This window comes from Gobio gobio, assembly GCF_949357685.1.
Source record: "Gobio gobio genome assembly, chromosome: 6".
NCBI lineage: Eukaryota > Metazoa > Chordata > Actinopteri > Cypriniformes > Gobionidae > Gobio > Gobio gobio.
This window is the reverse complement of record NC_137102.1, coordinates 39,474,895-39,498,109: the sequence shown is the minus strand read 5'-3', so window position 1 is coordinate 39,498,109 and position 23,215 is coordinate 39,474,895. Positions and strand designations below refer to the sequence as shown.

The window sequence follows — 23,215 nt, the reverse complement described above, 5'->3', positions numbered from 1 at the left end:
GTCTGGTGATGTCCAGTAAAGAGCACATTCGGGGCTTTGCAGGGATACCAAATGTTTGGAGGTTTCACCAGGACAACAACTTCTTCTTGGTCTTTAAAAATGTCTGACATTAATGTTGAGCACTCTTATGGAAATATGATCATATTTTTTAATTATAATTTAAATCAGATTAATTTTCAAATTGTTTGTTATAAATCAACATCTCAGGAAAATGTTATGGGGTTTCTAATCAAAATATGACTTTCTGTTACAGAACAGGGCATTGATTTCATAAATGACCACTATAGTGGACACCAGGATTTAAATCATGTTTATCAGGCATTTTGGAGACATAACAAGTGAACAGGGAAAGAAATTACATATCAATATTCCTATGAAATATTAGATATTATTTTGAAAATGTTGCCAATTTTTCCTCCCATTATTACACTTCTTTTTTCATTACATGTTGCACCAAGAACACATTAATATGCAAATTAGATGCAGTGAATAGATACATTGTATTGAATGGGAAAATCCAAGTATTATCATTTTACCCACATATTTCATAAAGTAAAATGGTATATGAATGCATTTCATTATATCTTTCATAACATAGTTCAGAATCATCTTTAAATAAAGTTTGTTTAAAAAAAACCCTGAAACCTAAAAATTGATTGATGAGTTAAAAATAAATCCCATTGTTTTTGCCTATACATGCAATTTCATGTCATTTAATTTTTTTAACAACTCAGTCCTGGTGTCAACTACAGAGGACATATCATAACATATGAATAAAATATCATTTTTCAAAAATGTTTTTTTTTCCATTTGTTTCTTATGCTCTAAACAATGTAATGACATAAAAAAATACTAAATTCAAAAAACTTTTTTTTCTGGGTCCCAGGAGGTTAATACTAAAAAAGTATGTCAAGTATTGCTCAAGAATAAATTGAGAGTTTAAAGTGAACATTAGGCCTACTTGTAACCAAACAGAAATCCTTTCTAAAGCTTCTAAAGACAATGATCTCAACTCCACTAGATCAAAACAGCTTTAAAAGAACCCGGACCAATTTATCCTTATAGGAAAATTATGGGGCATATAAAACAGGCTTAATGGACCACTTGTAACATGTTTCTGCAATTGTTTTTGAAATACAACCCCTCCTTGTGAAAGATCTGTAATGTTACATATATGTGACATTGGGCATTTATGATACATTTTTTATGTTACATATATGTCACATTGGGCATAATTCATAATTCTTTTTTTTTTGCTAAATAGCAGTTTTTTTCTGTTTCTTTTCTTTTCCACAACATTTATCAAAATTATGCATATTATTAAATGCGCAGATCATGCGCAGATCAATACCAATCAATATTTCAATTATATTAAACAGTGCTGTTAACATTTTTCTGAGTCCAATATTTTATATAAAACAGGGAGAAAATATATAACACTAAAAAAATGATTGAATCTGCTAAATTAATTGAGCAGCTCATTAATATTTTTCTTAAAATGACAAATACATAACATCAAAATTCCACCAACTGTTGTAAGGTTAACAGCCCGATGTGACATATATGTCACCACAATATTTTCGTAACTTGTTTTATATCAATTTGTTTAAGAAATGTATTAAAATCAGGTTAAGTGTAATCTATGATAAGTTATTAAAATGTTAGAATTGTTGCATGGGTTGAAACATACCTTTAGTAACAAAAACAAGCATATTAAAATATTGCTCACACTGCAACATGTGCTAACCAGACAGGCCACCATTTTGGAAATGTTGCCATCGCAACAAAAAATGCACAAATTGTCACATGACTGAACCTGGGTGTTCCTTATAAGTCACTTAGGGACTTCCTGAGTTGAAATTTAGGGATATTGCTTTAAAAAGACCTTTCCAGATAATCACCAGTGTTTGTGACACCCGTGTCACATTGGGTTCTTATGGGTTAAAATGAATCAAATAATAATAATAAAAAAGCTTCCTCAGGTCAGGTCAAGTAATGCATTTACCCATTGCATTCTGCTCAATTAAGCTCAATTTTAAAGTGGGACAATGGGAAAAGTTTTAACATTGGGATGTAACACGGGTCTACTGGTGCCTTTGAGCGGCAAACAAAAAACTCCTCGGCTATCTTTGGAAATACAGAATATAAAACCTAATATGATTATTATATTGCACTAGAGATAAAAACATTTATACACAAACTTTAAGTTGGCTTGATAAGTTTGAAGGTTTTCAGTTTGAAGTAGTTTAAAGGGCACCTATTATGCCCCTTTTTACAAGATGTCATATTGGTCTTGGGTGTCCCCAAAATGTGTCTGTGAAGTTTCAGCACAATATACCCCACAGATAATTTATTATAACGTGTTGAAAATGTCATTTTGAGGCCTGTCTATAAAAAGCGCTGTTTTGGTGTGTACCGCTTTAAATGTAAATGAGCTGCATATCCCCGCCCCGTCTTTAGAAGAGGGTGTAGCATATACATCTCTCCTGTGCATGGCAGATTGCATACAGGTCTCACAGGGCGGGTCTATGTTAAAATGGCAGTGTCAGTCAAACCTTGGGGGCGGGCCTTTGCAGTGTGATGTCACAGTGCAGGAAATCTGAGAGCAGCTTGTTCTAAAACACTGCTTATGATTTTTGGGGATTAAAAAAAAAAAATACTGGGTGGATTTTTATTGTTATAGGGTGGTTGTTTGCACACACTGTCAACACACATTTATGTTCAAACATCATGTAAAAGTGGATTTTGTATAATAGGTGCCCTTTAAAGCTTGACCGTTTTGAAGTCAATACAGTCTATCAGAAAATAGATAGATAGATGCTAGATAGTTGCTAGGGTACTCAGGGTGGTTGCTATTGTGTTGTTACGTGGTTGCTAGGGTACTCTGGGTGGTTTCTAGGGTGTTACTGTGCGGTTGATAGGGTCTGTCTGGGATAGGATCTTGAACACACCATATACTGCCATGGCAGAAGTTTGATCACTTTACATTCTAGATCATTATTCTGTTGAATTGTATGTTGTCTGCTGTGTTGTCTTCAAGTAAGCATGTCTCCATCTCAAGGTTTTCAATGTCATGTGACGATGTTGCGAAGCTGATATGCACACTTCTTCCCGACAGTCAAAGCGGCATCACGTCACAAATGTGTGGACTCGGAGGAAGATTGCAAGTGTTTAGGGTTCCTTTCGGGACAGGGCCATAGAAAAGAGTGAGAAGTACTGTAAACTGAACCCTACCTGTCATATAAATAACAGTGGCTTTTAAAACAGTAAACTCAATATAGCTCATTTCAGAATACATTAAAGATCAGCAGACAGGCTGTCAATATATTAAGTGATATGTTTCTTCACAAAAGCAGCTTATTCTGTGTACCAAAGCCTCTCCTCCATTTACATCCATTCAAAAACAACAGCCTCTTGACTGACACATTTTTTTAATGTTTTTATAGCACTTTATACAATACAGATTGTTTCAAAGCACCAGTAATAAACAGGAAAATAATGTCAATAAAATATGAAAATAAGACATTCTATATACAGAGGACAATAGTGTCATTATTCAGCTGAGGTCAGTGTTGATTCAGTTCAGTTTAATAACTGTGAAGTTGATCAATTATGAAATGAGTTCAATGTAGCTATATGAAGCTCTACAGAAGACAAATAGTGTCAGTTTACTGTTGATTCAATTCAAAGTACGAGAAGTAATGATGGTGATGGAAAAAAAGATGTTTGAAAAACTTTTTTGTAATTGTTTATTTCCTACTGGGCAGAGGAAGAGAAGAGGTAATGAAAACCAAAGTGTCTCAGCAGTCGTACACTCAACATGTTCTTAGCATTCAGAAGATATTTCAGCCTAATAGTGATACTTCACTGAATGGCCAATTACACATGTATTTTCAAAATACAAAACATTGTATCTATATTATAATAAATATTTTCCGCTAGCTGCATTTTATCATTGGTATTTGTTGTGCTGTCCATGACCCTATAAAAACATATTAAGAGCCACTGCTTTGGAGCAATGTGCAGTTTGCTCATGTGCAATCCACACAAGGGGCACAAAGACAGGAGAAAGAGGAGGATTCTTCATCCATCATGTACTTCCCGGAGTCCGGTGCATCCCTGCATTCAGCGACGAACGCCTGCAGCTCTGATAATGGCGCTCCACGCTTCTGGAAATGCTGCGGTTAAACAAAGAGCAGAGGTTAAGTGTGATCATTCTGAGACTATTAGCATCGATCTGTTCAAAGCAGTCAGTGCTTGAGATTGAACTGTATTCTGCTGCTGTGTGAACAAGGCCTGTTACTATAACTCTGAACTAACAGTATTAAACTTCAGTTTAAGTGCACTGTCTGACCATTCCCTATCCCCTATATAGTGCACTGTCCCTATCTCCTATGTAGTGCACTGTCCCTATCCCCTATATAGTGCACTGTCCCTATCTCCTATGTAGTGCACTGTCCCTATCTCCTATGTAGTGCACTGTCCCTATCTCCTATGTAGTGCACTGTCCCTATCCCCTATGTAGTGCACTGTCCCTATCTCCTATATAGTGCACTGTCCCTATCTCCTATGTAGTGCACTGTCCCTATCTCCTATGTAGTGCACTGTCCCTATCCCCTATATAGTGCACTGTCCCTATCCCCTATATAGTGCACTGTCCCTATCTCCTATGTAGTGCACTGTCCCTATCCCCTATATAGTGCACTGTCCCTATCCCCTATATAGTGCACTGTCCCTATCTCCTATGTAGTGCATTGTCCCTATCCCCTATATAGTGCACTGTCCCTATCTCCTATGTAGTGCACTGTCCCTATCTCCTATGTAGTGCACTGTCCCTATCTCCTATGTAGTGCACTGTCCCTATCTCCTATGTAGTGCACTGTCCCTATCCCCTATGTAGTGCACTGTCCCTATCTCCTATGTAGTGCACTGTCCCTATCTCCTATGTAGTGCACTGTCCCTATCTCCTATGTAGTGCACTGTCCCTATCCCCTATGTAGTGCACTGTCCCTATCTCCTATATAGTGCACTGTCCCTATCTCCTATGTAGTGCACTGTCCCTATCTCCTATGTAGTGCACTGTCCCTATCCCCTATATAGTGCACTGTCCCTATCCCCTATATAGTGCACTGTCCCTATCTCCTATGTAGTGCACTGTCCCTATCCCCTATATAGTGCACTGTCCCTATCCCCTATATAGTGCACTGTCCCTATCTCCTATGTAGTGCACTGTCCCTATCCCCTATATAGTGCACTGTCCCTATCTCCTATATAGTGCAATGTCCCTATCCCTATATAGTGCACTGTCTGACCATTCCCTATCCCCTATATAGTGCACTGCCCCTATCCCCTATATAGTGCACTGTCTGATCGTTCCCTATCTCCTATATAGTGCACTGTCTGATCGTTCCCTATCCCCTATATAGTGCACTGTCTGATCGTTCCCTATCCCCTATATAGTGTACTGTCTGATCGTTCCCTATCCCCTATATAGTGCACTGTCTGAACGTTCCCTATCCCCTGTATAGTGCACTGTCTGATCGTTCCCTATCCCCTATATAGTGCACTGTCTGAACGTTCCCTATCCCCTGTATAGTGCACTGTCTGATCGTTCCCTATCCCCTATATAGTGCACTGTCTGATAGTTCCCTATGCCCTATATAGTACACTGTCTGATCGTTTTCTATCCCACATATAGTGCACTGTCTGATCGTTCCCTATCCCCTATATAGTGCACTGTCTGATCGTTCCCTATCCTCTATATAGCACACTGTCTGATCGTTCCCTATCCCCTATAAACAGGACATTTTCATACTAAAAGTATGAAAAACTGCCAATTTTGATTTCATGCTGACTTTAATAATATTATCAAGACATTAGCACAAAAACATTTACATTGTTCATGGAAGGTCTTTACCTAAAATTATTTACCTGAAAATATTTTTGAAATGTTAAAAAGCTACTTGTTTCAGAACTTCCAGAGAACATTCAAAAGTAACGTTCCCATAATGTTTGCAGAATGATCAAATGGAATGTTTCCTTAACGTTCACCTAACCAAGAAAAAAAAAAAACGTTTTTAAGATGTTTGAAAGATGTTTTGAACGTTGAAAGAACTTAATAGGAACATTAGCAAAACATTCTTAGAATATATATATTTGTGTTAGCTTCACTTCCTGCCTCCTGAGATCCCTTCGTCTGATCGATTTGTGGAGGCAGCAAATTGTATCCTTCTCTGCCTTTGATATCCCACTATTCTGTGCATTTGTTACCATGAGCGTCGAGCTAAAAGTTGAAATGGAGTCTGAAAGTTGCAGTCGTAAATTTGTGTGTACATAAATACGTTTGTGACCAACTTTTTCCACTTTTGATGTCATTCCTAGGGAGAAATTAGTCATTGAAAATTCTAGATTGAATGTCTCTAGAATCGATTGTTGTCGATCATTAGACAGTAACGCTGCCTCAGAAGTGTGTCTGAAATCAGTTTCAGGAGGAAGCGTCATGTCTGTTTAGTCATGGCCTGACAGGGCAGCGAGAGAACAAGTCAGCTGCCTAAGCTTTCAGACACAGCCCAAGTATCGATGCGTCAGCAAAAAAAACTCACCACAAAACCAAAGCATTGTGGTGACACAGGCTCGCAGAGGCAAGCACCACACACAATATAACCTGAGGCTGAAAATGTAAACTAGTTCAGTTTCACTTGCTATCTCTTGCAGCACAACTGTGTTAAGCACTATGTGAGTGGCAGGCTTTAATAAACTCACCTTGATGGTTTCATAGGTGTCTGTGATAATGGCAATGAAGAGGCTCAGAACCATATATGTGAAGAGCGAGATGAAGCTGTAGATATACATTCTGCTGAACAGCCACACCACATAGGTCGTGTCCCGGAGCTTTTTGAACGTAGAGTAGACTTCATCCCCGTTAATCATGGAAAAGAGGCAGTCAGCTACCATGTTAAACGTCCGAAACTGTGAAGAAATAAGTATTATTATCATTTTCCCCATCATTTCATTAAAACGCTTAATTGATTGGGCTTAAAACAGCTTGCTTTAATGGGTAGCTGGATAAGGACAATACACTAGTCAAAAGTTTGGAATCATTACGATTTTTTAATGGTACTGTACTGTCACGTGATCAATTTAATGCATCCTTGCTGAATAAATGTATTAATTTCATTAATTAAGTTCTTTCCCAAAATAAAATGTAAAAAAATTCTTACTGACCCAAAACTTTTGAACTGTAGTATGTTACAAAAGCTTTCTCTTTCAGATAAATACTTTTCTTTTGAACTTTCTATTCATCAAAGAATCAAAAAAAAAAAAAACGTTTTACACAACTGCTTTCAACATTGATATTAATCATAAATGTTTCTTGAGCAGCAAATCATCATATTAGAATGATTTCTGAAGATGATACACTCTAAAAAAAAGTCTCGTAATCATAAGGGAACCTTTTTTAGTGCTATATAGCACCAATTTTGGTGCTTCAGTGGTTCTTCAGAGGTCCTATATAGCACCTTAGTCAAAGAACCGGTGAAGAACCTCTGAAGAACCGGTGAAGAACCTCTGAAGAACCTCTGAAGAACCGCTGAAGAACCACTGAAGCACCAAAAATGGTGCTATATAGCACTAAAAAAGGTTCCCCTATGATTACGAGCCAAGAACTATTTTTGGTGCCATATAGAACCTTTTTTTTTTTAGAGTGTATGACACTGAAGACTGGAGTAGTGGTGCTCAAAATTCAGCTTTGCACCACTGGAAAAAATTACATTTTGAAATATATTCAAATGGAAAATAGATATTTTACATTTTAATAATATTTCACAATATTACAGATTTTTTTGTATTTTTAATAACATAAATGCAGCCTTGGTGAGCAGAAGAGGCTTCTTTAAAAACATTACCCAATCTGGTAACACTTTACATTAAGGTTCCCTTTGTAAAGGGTTTATAAAGATGTTTGTTAATGGCTAATAACTCATCTACAAATGCATTATAGATTGTTGATAAGCAGTTATTACTGCATGAATAAAAAGAGTGACTTTAACGCAATGCCTGCCAAATAGTGAGCCTTTTTTAACTCACATGTTATAAATGCTTAATAAATGTATTTATTCCCACTTATTTAACTCAACATTCCTGATTTATTTCACGATAATGCAGCAAATAGACTATCATAGTGAGACTGAAGGGTGTTGTATTTGTGGTTCTCATTAATATCTCATGACTGCCACTTTTCTTAAAATGTTCCTTACCAGAAGTTACTGTCTTACCCATGATATCCTAGCCTGGCGTGGCCATACTCAATTCTAGTCAGAATATGAGTCTGGTACCGCTCCATTGAGCTTTGATTATGGGGCGTGTTTCAACCGAGCCAGGAAAGACCTCAATTGGATAGACCCACAACCAATCAGAGCAACGGAGCGACGCGTAACGTTAGTTGTCAAATGTCAACAGAACTCAACTGCACTGTGTTGCCAAGTCCGTGTTTTTCTCCATGTCCGCGGGTTGAAGCGACCCCAATTATGTGATTATATAAACCCAGGAATGCGAATTTTAGCAGGCAACCTAGCCAAAATAACATATTTTGCCAACCAAACGCCATTTTTTTCCGGAGAACCCCCCGGAAAGTTATAGTTTTGGGCTATAGTTTTGAGTAGCAATTGTGCGCGACATTGCAAAAACACTTGGAAACCCTGTCTGCACGCACGCTGGATTAAGTAACATTACAAGAAAAAGATGAGTGTAAACGATCTTTGGCAGTAATAAAATAATTTAAGGATACACAGAGTACTTACCAACACGATCATCGTTTCTGAGAGAAATAGTAAAGGTGAACGCATATACGAACAAGTTCTCCGTTTAGGATAAGAGCAAATTCAACCCAAGAGCCTTCGATGACGTGGATGATTACGTTACTGTTGATCATCTGTCCATCATCGTCTAAAGCCTGCCCTGACAATTTCATTGGTCCGAACAGTTTCTGTTCGGGCATAATTCCTCCTCTATGGAGCGAGTCCAGACCGAATTGCCCGAGCAAAACATTTTGTGGGCGGGGCTAAATTCGGCAGGCATCCAGGCTAATGATATCCCACAAAAACTTTATAATGCCTATCCACAGCAGTGTATAAAAACTGATGTATTGTTTATCAAGATGAAATTATCAAACTTTATTTTGGAAAAAAACAACACAAGAGCACAACGATAACTTGATGAGATATTACTAATGAACATTTAAATTCCAATATTAGTTAATTGTGAAGCATAATGTAGGATGGACACTTGCAAACCATTTATTAATGAGTTACAAACATTTATAACCTGTGAAAGTGAACCTTAATGTGAACCTATTCACTTCAGGAATCAGGAATCTTGTATTGAGTTAAATAAGTGTGAATAAATACATTTATTAAGCATAAAATGTCTTACTATTTGGCAGGCATTGCGTTAAAGTCACCCTTTTTATTCATGCAGTTATGACTGCTCATCAACGATCTGTAATGCATTTGTAAATGAGTTATTAGTCATTAACAAACACCTTTATAAACCCTTTACAAAGGGAACTGTAATGTAAATTGTTACCAAAAAGGTCAATGATTCCAAACTTTTGACTGGTAGTATATATTAATGTAAGGGTATTGCAAGCATGTAAAATCAATAGGTTTGGTATATCATAGTTGCAAGGGATTCTTAAAATGAAACATCTTCAGATATTGCTCACGTTTTCATGATGTGGCCCCAAAACGATCCATCCGCAGAAGCAATAGCTGAGATAGATCATAACAGCGCAGATGGAGAACCGAATGGCATTAGGAAGTGCAGCCTGCAGGGTAAGGATGAGGATCTGGAGACACAAAAGACTCGTTTGAGAAGAAAAGCAGACTCATCATTGTCTCGCATTAATTACGAAGCAGAACGTCTGTGTTCTGTTAGACACGAGCCTGTAGGACAGTGAATGTAAAGGAATAGTGCATGGCAATAAAAACAGACAGCACAAGCACACTTTTCAAGCAAAGCATTTCACCAAAAAATTGAAGGTCTGTTAGGTTTAATACAATGGAATGACTGAATTTGGACTCTTGTCCTTGTCCATGGGATGAACCGAGAAAAGGAATCTTTTGCTTTGCCGATGGCACCTTTTTGTACTATATCAACTGATTGGTCCACTTAATACAATATATCAAAAACTGAATAAATGAGTAGCTTACATAATATTTCTGAAAGAAACTCAGATAACGCATTACTCCAATCCACACAAGCATTGTAGCTGTTCCCAGCAGAATACTGCACACATCATAGTTCATCAGCTCCTGGAAACAAGGCAATAACTGAACATTAACACATAGATCTAAACAACTGCACATGTGATGAGGAGACTGTGGCTTATTTCCTTTTAAAGTGCCCCTATGATGCTATTTTAACTCTTTCCCCGCAAGCGTTTTAAAAAAAAAAGTTGCCAGCCACCGCCAGGGTTTTTGATCATTTTCACAAAAATGTAATGGCCCTTAGAATATTTTGTTGCTTGAATATCTAAGCATGCAATATATAAAAAGACAGAGCAGACCCTCTGCTTTTAAACAAAAAAAACATTTTATTCTAGCTTCGTGCATTCCTTTTTTATCAACATTTAAATATGGGTAAGTTTAATAAAAAAAGCAACATTTTGAACAAAAAGCTGAGAAAATTACGTTTTTTCCAAAGGCTACATCCAGATCAGATTCAGAACGATTATCAAACACAGATGGAGTAGTCCATCAACACCCCTAGTGCACAGCTCACCTTGGGTCGACATTTCATTCAGTAACATTAGATAGTTTTGATTTATATGATGTTTAATGTTGATGATCACGTTATTTTACATATGCATCTGCTTACATCCGATCGCTTGTTTTTTTTTTGCGTCTTCTACGCCTGTGTTTTGATCAGGAGATTCTGTGCTCATTCAGAAGATGCGTAATAGCGCCCCCTAGCGTATAACAGTGAAGAATTTCTGTGTTTGGCGAGGAAGCGTTTTCTCACAAATAACGGAAAATTCTGTGTTTGGTGGGGAAAAAGTTAAAGGGGCTATATGCAACTTTTTCCCCAAAATAAACGTAACAATAGCCTTTTTATTTTACCATTTATGACTCAAACATCTCCTGATGAGCATACTGACACCTTGTCCGCTCACAGTGGGTGCACCTATAAGCCTGTATCCTATTTTTCCTATTTTCTGGCGGGTCGTTTTTTCCTGCGCTGTCTGCGGATGTGACGTCACCACCGCTGCGAGAGCGAGCAGAAAATAAGAGCAGTTCTGTTTTTTGGCCACAGGTGTCAGTCGCGAGTTTAAATTTCAGAAAAAAGCATATAGCCCCTTCAAAGGTTGCTGAACGGGAACATTGTTTGTGTAACATTAGCAACACATTATTAGCTGTTTGATCATGTAGTCAAGCACATTTTTGGAGGTCTCCTATAGGCTTACATGCATCAAAAATTTTATTTTCTTATATTATATGCTGCAACACCACCTCTTTCCCCTCAGTGTCTGAAATGGTTCAATTGAGTCTCTCTAAATCCCTCCTTTCAGAGAGCTTCCTCTGCTCTGATTGGTCAGATGGCCCAGTCTGTAGTGATTGGTCTACTCTGCTCTGATTGGTCAGATGGCCCAGTCTGTTGTGATTGGTCTGCTCTGCTCTGATTGGTCAGATGACCCAGTCTGTTGTGATTGGTCTACTCTGCTCTGATTGGTCAGATGGCCCAGCCTGTTGTGATTGGTATACTCTGCTCTGACTGGTCAGATGATCCAGTCTTTTGTGATTGGTCAGCCTCTTACAATGTGTGTCAGAAACCAAACGCCATTACTATGTCTGAATTTGTCTTTTTCTTCAGCCCTCGATACATAGTGATACGAACAGTAACAATGGCATCAGTTTCATTATATCAATCTCATCCTTTGGAAGTGCATCAAAGTGGATTTGCTTTGGCAGCAGTAAACAGCATCTTCACTACATGAACAACACGAACCAAACTCTTCCAGTCTCAGCTTCAACTTCAGTGTTCAAAATAGAAGTTGTTCGCTGCCCGTCATTGAAGACCATAGGCTGGCATTATGCAAATTTGTTACAAACCTACATAGGTTCGAGTAGAAGGTGAGGCATGAATGACTGAAGACCCATTTCAGGCAGTTTAGAATCGCTTCTTTCTTTTGGGAGAAAAGTCTATTTATCACTCTATTTATCAGCACTTTGATCTTTGAAACTTTGCAGATGTTTTACATTCACAAACAGCTATACATGAAAAGTAGTAGTTGAAAAACCATAATAGGGGCACTTTAAATATGGTTTGCTCCAGCCTCTATTGTGCATCTCTTGCTCACCTTGCTCTGTATACATATTTTGAGAACTGAACCTGTAATACTCAGCGTATCACTGATGATGATGAGAATGTACCAGCCATTGATAAACTCCATTCTCTCAGACCAGGGAACTGTTTTATTGTGGTGAATGGACACAAACATAGTATACTCCTGAGGAAAAAAAAAATATGTATATGACATGTTAATAACATATCTATTACAATCGACATATTGTTACATGCCCCTGCTCCTGATTAGCTTTTTAGGCTTAATTCTTTTTTTGAATTCTATTTGATTTGGAGTGCAGATTCTATTTCCTTTTTTGATCTATAGACAACTAGGACTGTAATGACATTGCATTCGAAAAACATAGACATCAAAGACCCCTATTATGCTATTTTAAAGTTTCCTAATTTAGTTTTTGAGGTCTCAAACAACAGGTTTACAGGCATTAAAGATAAAAAAACTGTTTAATTTTCTCATAATATACATTGCACAGCACTACAATATGCAATGATTCTCAAACGACTCAATGTATGAATCAGTCTCAAATCCCGCCTTTCCACGAGCCTACTCTGCTCTGATTGGTCAGACGGCCCAGTCTGTTGTGATTGGTCTACCTCGTACAGCGTGTATTTCGGAAACAAACGGCCATTACCATAACTGAACTCCAGCTCTGTCCCGAGGCTTCTTAAAGCTCAGCGATTGTACAGACGGTAAAGACAGTAACGACAACGACGATATTACACCAATCCCAGCGCAAGTCCGTATCAATGATGAAACATACTGGTTATTCAACCCTAACCTTGAGCAGGACATTTCTCAGTGATGCTACTCAGTTTGAGGTACATTGTGAGATGTTTCCACTGCAATTCCTATCAGCATTAACAAGTGTGCGTCCATCAACAAACCTGTGTGTGTGTGTCTAATTTATTGCGGTGCACATGCGGGAACTCTATAAATAACAGCACATACGTTAGCCGAGCACTAACGTGAATGACAGATGTAACATTAAAGTTTGCAAAACAAATCTTGCTCAATCCTTTGTCTTTACTCAAAGTAAGTATGACAATCTGCATTAAAGGGATAGTTCACCCAAAAATGAAAATTAGCCCATGATTTACTCACCCTCAAGTCATCCTAGGTGTATATGACATATAAAAGTTATATTAAAAAAGTCCTGGCTAATCCACGCTTTATAATGGCAATGATTGTTGTTCTGTTTTTGAAGTCCATAAAAGTGCATCTGTCCGTCATTTAACATGCTCCACACTGCTCCGGGGGATTAATAAAGGCCTTCTGAAGCGAATCGATGTGTTTGTGTAGGAAAAAAATCCATATTTAAAGCTTTATAAAGTAAAGTCCGGCCGATCGCCTTCCATCTTCAACTTACAAAAAAAGTGTTGAAAGTGCCTCTCGCTGTTCAAAATGCTTAAGCATCGCAAATTTCCGTTTAAAAACGTTTCATTTAATTGACTCAGAGTCAACTCTTACTGTCACATGCCTGTCCTGTCTCGTGTGCACTTGTGGTGTTTTGTTATTTTGGGCATGTGCTCTGTCTTTGTCTTGATCCCACCCCCCTTGTTATCTCGTTATTGGTTTCATTTGTCCCACCTGTGTGCCCTCGTTCCCTGCTTGATTTGTCCCCTTTAAATAGTTCCTTTGTGTGTTCAGTCTTGTTCGTATCGTTGCCATGTATGTCTACGTCTTCTGTTTCCCTGTGATTCCTGGTTCCCCCATATTTGGTATGTTTTGAGTTTATGTGTTTTCTGATTAGGTGTTTTGCCCCATTGTGGGTTTTGTTTTGTGTTTATGTTTTATTTTGTTAAATAAATATTCTTTTCTCTGCACATGAGTCCTCGCACCAGTTTCCTTGTCTGTGACGTGACACTTACTTTTGAGAGACAATAACTTTATATACGGTGCAGGATGTTTGCATTCACTAAGAACTATGTTACACACTACATGAAAGGTAATTTCCAAAAATCCGTAATAGGGGCACTTTATGTAGGTAACCCTTTTGCAGCTATAACAGCTTTCATTCTTCTGTGAAGGCTTTCCACAAGATTTTGGAGTGTTTCTGTGGGAATTTTTGCCCCTTCATCCAGTAAAACATTTGTGAGGTCATGCTGGACAAGAATGCCTGGCCCGCAATCTCTGTTCCAGTTCATCCAAAAGGTGTTGGATGGGGTTGAGGTCAGGACTCTGTGTGGACCAGTCAAGTTCTTCTACACCAAACTCATCCTACCATGTCTTTGTGGACCTTGCTTTGTGCACTAGATCACAGTCATGCTGGAACAGAAAAGAGCCTTCTCCAAACTGTTTCCACAATGTTGGAAACATATCATTTTACAAAATGTCTTGGTATTCTGAAGCATTAAGTTTTTCCTGTCACAGGAAATGAGTCTAACCCTTAAACAACAGCCCCAATTTACTATCCCTCCTCCACTGCACTTTACACTTGGCACAATGTAGTCAGGTAGGTTCTCCTGGCATCCACCAAACCCAGTTTAAGTTTGTGAAACGGTGTCATACACAGAATACACAGGGGAGTAATGAGGTAACTAAATGAACAACAGGGGAACTAAGTAGCAAACAGAAAGCAGGCAAAGCAGAACAGGAAACAGAACGAAAACGACACAAAGAAAACTAAACAGGCTAGAACATAATCCTATGTCTTCTGATATCCTGGTGTCTCCTGTTCCTAAACGTTTCCCCTTTCCAATAATATCACTTACATTTGACAGAAGAATATCTAGCAGGGATGAAATTTCATGAACTGACTTAATGCAATGGTGCCATCTTATCACTGTACCACTCTTGAATTCACTGAGATCTTAAGAACGACCCATTTTCCCCCACAAATGTTAGTAAACTCAGGTGCTTGATTTTATACACCTGTTACAAGAGTTAGATTGAAACACCTCAGTTCAGTAATTAAGGTGTGCCCCAATAGTTTTTTCCACATAATGTATGTTAGTTGTGTCTCATTTTTAAGGCTGCATCCTCAGGAGGTCACATTTGTCGGCCGCATACTTCATCGTGGCTGCCTCATTCTGTGGGGTGATGACAATAATTTCCACCTCATTACTTTTCTGAAATGAGACATCCTTGACGTGTCTGGCAGACAAATGTGACCTCCAAAGGGCGCAGCCTTTAAAAGGCTTAGTCATAGCTGTTTAGTTTGAACTTTTAGTTAGCATTTGACTCTTTTTTTCATGGATTGTACTCTTTGTAAATGTCTTGTTCAAACTGTAAACCCTAAAAAGTTGGCAGAACATAAAAATTAAAATGTGAGGTAATCAGTTGCATTTAAGTTAACAAACTCCAAGATAAAGTTAGTATAAGTTAATTTTGATTTTGTACTACACTGTTAATTGCCATGTAATTGAAATGTTGACTAGGCTAACTCATACAATTTGATTTAATAAACATCATACTAACTCAAATATTTTACAATTAATTGCTAACTTGCTATGACACACTTGTATGTGCTATTATAACTCACAACTTAAAGGGTTAGTTCACCCAAAAATGAAAATTCTGTCATTAATTACTTACCCTCATGTCGTTCGACACCCGTAAGACCTCCGTTCATCTTCGGAACAGAAATTAAGATATATTTTAGTTGAAATCTGATGGCTCTGAAAGGCCTCCATTGGCACAATGGCACGGTTCACTCTCAAGACCCTTAAAAGGTACTAAGAACGTCCATCTCACTACAGTGGTTCTAAAATAACTTTATGAATCGGCGATAATAGTTTTGTGCGCAAAAAAACCCTAAATAACGACTTCCATAGTGATGACGATTTCAAAACACGGCATCATGAAGCTTCGAAGCGTTATGAATCAGCAAGCCGATTCATGATTCGGATCGCGTGTCAAACCGCCAAACTGCTGAAATTTGGCGATTCAAACCGCTGAATCGACTCGCTGATTCATAACGCTTCGAAGCTTCATGATGCCTTGTTTTGAAATCGTCATCACTATGGAAGTCGTTATTTAGGGTTTTTTTGCGCACAAAAACTATTATCGCCAATTCGTAAAGTTATTTTAGAACCACTGTAGTGAGATGGACTTTGTAACGACGTCTTTAGTACCTTTTAAGGGTCTTGAGAGTGAACCGTGCCATTGTGCCATTGGAGGCCTTTCAGAGCCATCAGATTTCAACTAAAATATCTTAATTTCTGTTCCGAAGATGAACGGAGGTCTTACGGGTGTTGAACGACATGAGAGTAAGTAATTAATGACAGAATTTTCATTTTTGGGTGAACTAACCCTTTAACATAAAATTATTAAAACTTAAATTATGTTATAATAAGAATAGAAAAGAGCAGTTCTTTTATGGGCTTGATTTGTTCATTGGACTTGCTAGATCTGCACTTAATGGGATAGACCAGGAGACTTACTAACTGCAAGAGAACGCCTGTGTAGACTGAGCGTGTGCAGAGGATGAGCGAGAGCAAACAGGAGCAGATGACCACACAGTCAAACAGAACAATGAGCCGGAAGTGACTGTCTGCTGGAACAAACACAGCAAAAGAGACTTTTAGACATTAATCTCATTATGGCACATACTAGTTAGTTAGCTGCTACATGGACAGCAGGAATAATTACAGGTGACTAAAAATGTATTCAATGTCCTTATTTTTAATTGTTCAGCCATTGCATAACTGATCACATGAACGTGTTATCACAGGCAGGAAGTGTATAACCCCTACTAATCATTATAATTATTCTTTTTTTTTTTTAAATCTGTCTGAAGTGCCCAAATACTTTGGAGCCACTGTATAGTTATTTAATGTCCTGTTTAGTGATGACTGTGATGACCACAGTGTGATATGTGATGACTGCTGATTTTGTAGAGAGGAAGTGTTTGTGGTAAATGGTCCGGTATCACAAATCAACTTACTTGAGCCAGAAACATTCCAGTCCTTACAACCCTTTATTTGTACATCACAGCTTAAAGATATCTTGATTTTTCCACTGTGTGCACTGTTGTCAAACATGATCTGTAATCAAACACAGCAGAATACCCACGTTATCCATAGGGTATTCCAGCACAGAGTCGGTCATTCTCTAGATGACACTGAAAAGCTTGTGACAAAATGGTATGACTTAAACAAAATGGTTGACATGAAAGAAATTGAAACCAAAATGAAGAAGAGGAAAATGTATAGCTTTCATGTGTGAAACCTCTATTAGCCAATTCTGGAAATTGTGTGATTACGGCAAGTAAAAACTTTCAAAAATGTGAATTCTAAAGCAGAAACCAACTTTCTTTGGATGTTAAGGAAATAGAGAAGTGTAGTTTTGTCACTGAGACTTTAAAGACATATATATATGAAATGTAATAACACTTACATTAATGTTGAAGTTATAGCAGTCAGGAAGCTCTTGATGTCGTACTGTTTGAACGTTGATAGCCTTTACTTTAAAATAGATGTTTACTGCTAACAACCTGTGAAATGATCACACAAATATCTTTCTATAAAGAGCAATCTCTATACAATAAAACTGATGTATTTCAAAGAGGAATGTAGTGTACACACCTTTGAAAATCTAAAGTGAGGTTCATGTCATTTTCCAAATCATCATTCTTGTAGTGTGATATGGGATAAATATAAATACATTCTGGAATATAAAAATATATATAAAAAATAATATTTATAAAGTAAAATAAATACAAAACAATAAGCTATAAATCCAAATGATCTTTTCCACAATACATTAGATAAAGTATGGTACAGACCTGTCTCTACACGTGGATCAATATCAAAGGTCTCACTGGCAGGTGAAATGTTAGCGTGCCGATAAAAATCTTGACAGAGTGACAGAGGGGTGAACATGCCATCGATCTTCTCAAATGCGTGATTATCTACAGTCAGGTTTTGTAGGTCTAGATACTAAAAAAAAATCAGATAATTGATAAGATGCAAACAATGAATCAGTTTCAGTCAAGATGTTTAAAATGTTAGCAACTTAATATTTAGTTGTGCTAAAATGAAACCCAGCCTTGTATAGTGCGTATAGTATGTATGACATTGTCACAGGTTGGTTGTTATAGGAATTGCACATACGAAAGGGTCGAGGGAAAAACAGACTTTAATAATAATCCACAACAGCAAACTCATCGACAATAACGGACAATGAACTATACAGAACAGGGAGTATATTGAAGAGTTCAGATGCAAAAGCCTCTAAAAGCCACTTCGGTCAAAAATGAGATAACGATACTGAGTGAATGCTTTCCGCATATAGTATATGTTCATAAAATACTTACACTTCAAACCCACTAAATCCCAGCATCAGCCCATTCAGAAGTACCGGCACTTAGGTAGAAACCTATACATAGAAGCCTGACAAAAATGCTTATTTTAAAGAAAAACATCAGACGGACTTAGAGACTTTTGCATCTGAAGTCTTCACACAGGCTTAAGCAAGGCTTAACAAGGGAACACAAATGAATGTAATCCATAATCAAGGAGACTAACTAGAGTAAACGGAATCAGAAAGTGAACAAAAACAGACCATATACATTACATAACTCCCCCCTCTGTGCCCTCGCGCCGTAAAAGTCCAACTGAGGAGGGAGGGCGGGGGCTCTGGAGGAGGATGAAGAACCGACAGAAGATAGGGAGCCAGAGACGATGATGGGGTGACGGGGAAAAGCCAGGGTGGCGAAAATGGTGAAAGGAACCAGGGTGGAGGCAGGAGGAGTCTGGCGGAAACCCAGAGATGATGCCCCACAGTCGAGGGAGGGAGGAGCCATGTTGGAGATTTTGTCGACGAAGCTATGCGGACGACGGACGGCGACAGAGCCAATGGGAAGCGAGACCAGAGTGCAGACAGAGAGCAGATAGACGAGAACAACACTGCATGCTTTGAAGGCCGCAACGGAGCCGTAGCAACGAGAGAGGTGTGACAGCAGGGGGAAAGCAAGACCTCACGCTTGCAGGACAGTGCTGGCTTTGGAAAAATGACTGAGGTTTCTCCAAAAAGTCACTAGATTTGTCGCTCAGCGCTTTTTATAAAAAAGCCGCTAAAGGGGTTTGAAAAGTCGCTAAATCTAGCGACGAAGTCGCTAAGTTGGCAACACTGTTTACTACCCTTAGAGCAGCAGAGAGAGTTATTGTTTATTGTTTTTAAAACAAAACTAACTCCCTGTTCAAATTTCTATAGACATTATTTTACCAATCCCTGCAGTTCACACTAGAAGCACAGAAGGAGTTAAAAGAGCATAAAGTATTACACTTTTGTTCTCTTGGCAACGCGTCTCTGTCCCTTACTCCTATAGGAGGGGGCACAAGTGGCCATGCTTGCCTTCTGGCCCTGCCTCCAGTTATCTGTTGATAGGCCAGGAGAAACAAAAACTATTAAATTGGCACAGGATATGTCCTGAATGTCGCCGACTCCTTGCCCCCAAAACTTTCACACAACCGTCTCAATGGAGGTTGTTTTTCCTCAACGGATGTTGTTTTTCCTCCTTCCTCCTTCTCCCTGATGTCTGCCAGATTCAACCACCGATGCCTCTCCGTAAACACCATTGCTGCCATAGAGACAGAGCGACACGCGTCATAATCTGAAGACCACGCCCACCGGAGTTTATAAGGACACAAAAGTGGATACAGGTCATTGAGACAGAGCGCGACACGTTATATTACACTGAGAACTACGCCCACTAGAGTGGAACGTAATAGCGACAGGAAATATATAAAACTGACATTTGGATATTTGACTTAACAGTGACAAAATGTTTACTGCACACATAGGCATATTGAGGCATACTGAGTGTCAGGATCCCAAAATGTACCCATTTTTCCTGCTGAAGCTTCACTTCTTATTGCCTCTATCCACTTTTATCTCCTTAAACGCTCGTTTTTTTTAGTCAACAGCTTATAGAAACGTATTGCTGTGTTGTTTAGCTAGTTTGCAGTACACCTTGTCACATAGCAGCTTTTACACATTGTTCTGTTTTTTTGTTATTAGTCCGAAATGACAAGGAGGCAGCCTCACGCAATGCAAAGTCAATGGAGAGCGTTGGATTGTTTTCCCCCCCGGTGTGGGCATGGCCTAAATACGCTCTGTCTCTATAGAGCGGCTGATAGCAGTGGCTATTTGTTTGGTGTCACAGAAGGCCAAATCTGTGGTTACTATCCCTGCCCATAATCTAAGGCCCTGTTTACACCTGGTATTAAGATGTGTGTTGGTGGATTGGATCACAAGTGGACAATGCTAAATACAGGTGTAAACGGAAGACAAAAAAGCTGATGATGTGTAATACAGGAGCCCTTTTATACTGATGGGCGCTCTGCTTTTGATGTCATGGACTGTCGTCCACCAATGAATATCGGCATGAGTTACACATGCATCAACAGACAGAGGGTCGAAACTCCCCCAACATTAAAGTTGGTCCAGAGCATATTTTTTTTCCAGTGTGTAACTGTCACGTTATGGACTCTTATTTTTGATGTTCTGTTTTGTTTCCTTTAGTTCCTGTTTCCCTGCTCTGTTTAGTTTCGGTTTTCTTGGTTACTGTTTAAGTTTCTATGGTTACTGTTTAAGTTTCTATGGTTACTTATGATTTGCAGCTCTTTTTCTTTATGCTCGCCTTGTATTTATACTCCCTGTTCAGTTCCTAGTAGGTTTTCATTCGTAACTTGTTGCGGTAGAGTTTCTCCTATGTGAATTCCTAAGTTCTCCTGAGTGTTTGGATATACATATAATACAAATATATATATTTTTTTAGTCTGCTTCATGCGTGCTTACCACAGTGTGACAGTAACTCAAAGGACTTACCCTTCTGGTAGCGTACAGTATGTGGTCATGGACCTCGTGTTTTGTGTACAAGGCATAATCTTTATTGCTGTCCTTGTAACTTTTCAGGAAGAAATGTTTGAAGGCGATGAGATTTTCCTCTTTAAAGGTGACCATCATCTCGTTGCTCAATCCAAAAGAGACCAACTGTGATACAAATTCAAAAGGAAACATTTTATTTCAATAGTCCACTTTAGACATTCTACTAACTATAAGTAACTGTGCAAGTACATGTCAACTTATTCTAACCCCAACCATAACCTAAAAGTCTGAGTCTACTTATACTCCAATGACTTTTAGCGGAAGATTTACATCAAGATCAAGCTGAAGATTTCCAAAAATGCACAGCCTCGGAGCCACACCTACCTATTACGTACTCGCCATAAACCAATGGCAGTTTGAAGGTGTTTACCAGCCAGAGCGAACTTTGGCAAGCTGTTTTGAACATACCAAAACGAACACAAAACTTCGTTTTGGCCTAATTTTGCTCCAAATGACATCTCATCAGTTCGTTCAATTTTGCTTGAAGTATATATCGGGCCTTAAAACCATAGATATACATAATAAAGGCTAGATGTCTTACGGCGGAGTCTCTAACGTCATCACCGGCAGCCATCTTGTCACAGGCAGAGCTCTGTGGTACCTGATGTAAGGCGAGTGATCTGCATGAACACAAATACTCTTATCTCACTGAAATCTTGATGGATTTACAAATGGTTTGGTTTCTTACAAACGTTATTAACGTGGCTATAATTATGGATGCTTGAACAAATTATGAATATTTTTTCATAAGTATTCAGTGCCATAACTACATCTCTGACGTTTATAACAAACCAAACAGTTTGAAAATCGGTAGAAAATTGAGCAAGTATGGTTATTTAAAAAGTGCAAGCACCATGAAAACAATGTTACGAGTGAGCGAGCTGCCTGTGACAAGATGGCCGCCAGGTGCGGACGTCGACCTACATTGGCCAGCAGCAGCACGCACGAGACATCTAGCCTTTATTATGGATATCTATAATTAAAACTCTGTTTAGTTCCTGTTTATGAAGCCTCTCCTTCTGAAAAGCACAATGTGCTCTGATTGGTCGGCTGTATCAGTGTGTTGTGATTGGTCAAGTGCTTTCCAGCGTGTTTGTGAAATGTCCCGCCTCTTACCATAACCGCCAGTTTCAACACACTGCTAACTAACTCAACCAGGCCCGCCTCTTTATTCTGCGTATTAATTATGTAAATGAGGAATATTGTGTCGTGTCGGTTCCCGGAAGAAAACCCAAGACTACAATGGAGGCATTTCAGGGAGTTCAGAAACATTGACAATGATATAGAGAAGAACTCCCGCTTGAGGGACTTTGGAAATCTTTTTCATGCTCAAACAGTAACATTACACACTAAATAATGTTGAACATTGTGAAAAAGCACAATACTACAAAACTCAGACTATAAAAAAGTACATATTTGATCAATCATTAGTTCTGGGGTAAATGTCACTACATACCTGAATAGTAATAATGGCAATCTTGAGTATCTGTAGCATCATTTTCCATGGCTTACGACCTCTTGCTCTGTATTTCTGGCATGGACTCATGAAGAAATATTTCAGTTTTCTCCTGAAGTTTTCCATAAACTGAGGGTCCGCCGCATATGATTTAGTTGTCCCGTTGCATGCCAAGTGATTTTTTGAAGCACTACATAATAAAGGCTCCCTGTCAGACATTTCTGCCAACTCACTCTCCAGTCAGAGCATCAGACTGACTCTGCACTTACCCCACACAGGGTTTTTCTACATTTGAGGAACTGAAGCTATTGTCTTGCAGTTTGCAAACTGGCCGAACCAGAGCTCATCTTCAAGTTGAGTTATCTATGAGTGTTGATAAAAGTTAAAATCAGATAAAGTCACATTTTTTAAATCACCACATGGGTGGAGCAGATGATGTGCAGACACGAGAGATAAACCATTTCTGAGCAGGTTGTGCGGCATTCACAACATTTGTCTGTCACTCTTTATGAGTATGACTGTAAAGTATGAAAAATAGGAATAATGCTGTAATAACTTGCCGAATG

The 23,215-nt window shown here is 38.6% G+C and overlaps 1 protein-coding gene across 2 annotated transcripts; it reads right to left on the bottom strand.

The window, feature by feature from the left end:
- Positions 1-3,416: 3,416 nt before the first annotated feature.
- On the bottom strand, positions 3,417-22,907 carry mcoln3a (mucolipin TRP cation channel 3a). Of its 2 annotated transcripts, none has more exons than XM_079820572.1 (12): positions 22,650-22,907; positions 21,134-21,298; positions 18,087-18,240; positions 17,887-17,968; positions 17,699-17,795; positions 17,247-17,346; positions 16,744-16,856; positions 12,356-12,505; positions 10,209-10,310; positions 9,722-9,844; positions 6,763-6,969; positions 3,417-4,178 (listed from the first exon to the last, which is right to left on the bottom strand). In XM_079820572.1, the coding sequence occupies exons 1-12, from the start codon at positions 22,866-22,868 to the stop codon at positions 4,032-4,034; spliced, it is 1,659 nt and encodes a 552-aa protein (XP_079676698.1). In that variant the 5' UTR covers positions 22,869-22,907; the 3' UTR covers positions 3,417-4,031. The 2 variants fall into 2 exon arrangements, with proteins under 2 accessions (XP_079676698.1, XP_079676699.1); XM_079820573.1 differs by having other exon boundaries at positions 16,744-16,853.
- Between the last annotated feature and the right edge of the window lie 308 nt (positions 22,908-23,215).

Excerpts from the sequence above, each read along its gene's own strand:
- mcoln3a (XM_079820572.1), bottom strand. The coding sequence starts at position 22,868 with ATGTCTGACAGGGAGCCTTTATTATGTAGTGCTTCAAAAAATCACTTG. Across the intron at positions 17,347-17,698 it reads GCTATAACTTCAACATTAAT|ATCATGTTTGACAACAGTGC; the intron begins GTAAGTGTTATT and ends GTTTGATTACAG. Across the intron at positions 12,506-16,743 it reads CAGGCGTTCTCTTGCAGTTA|GAGTATACTATGTTTGTGTC; the intron begins GTAAGTCTCCTG and ends TTTTTTCCTCAG.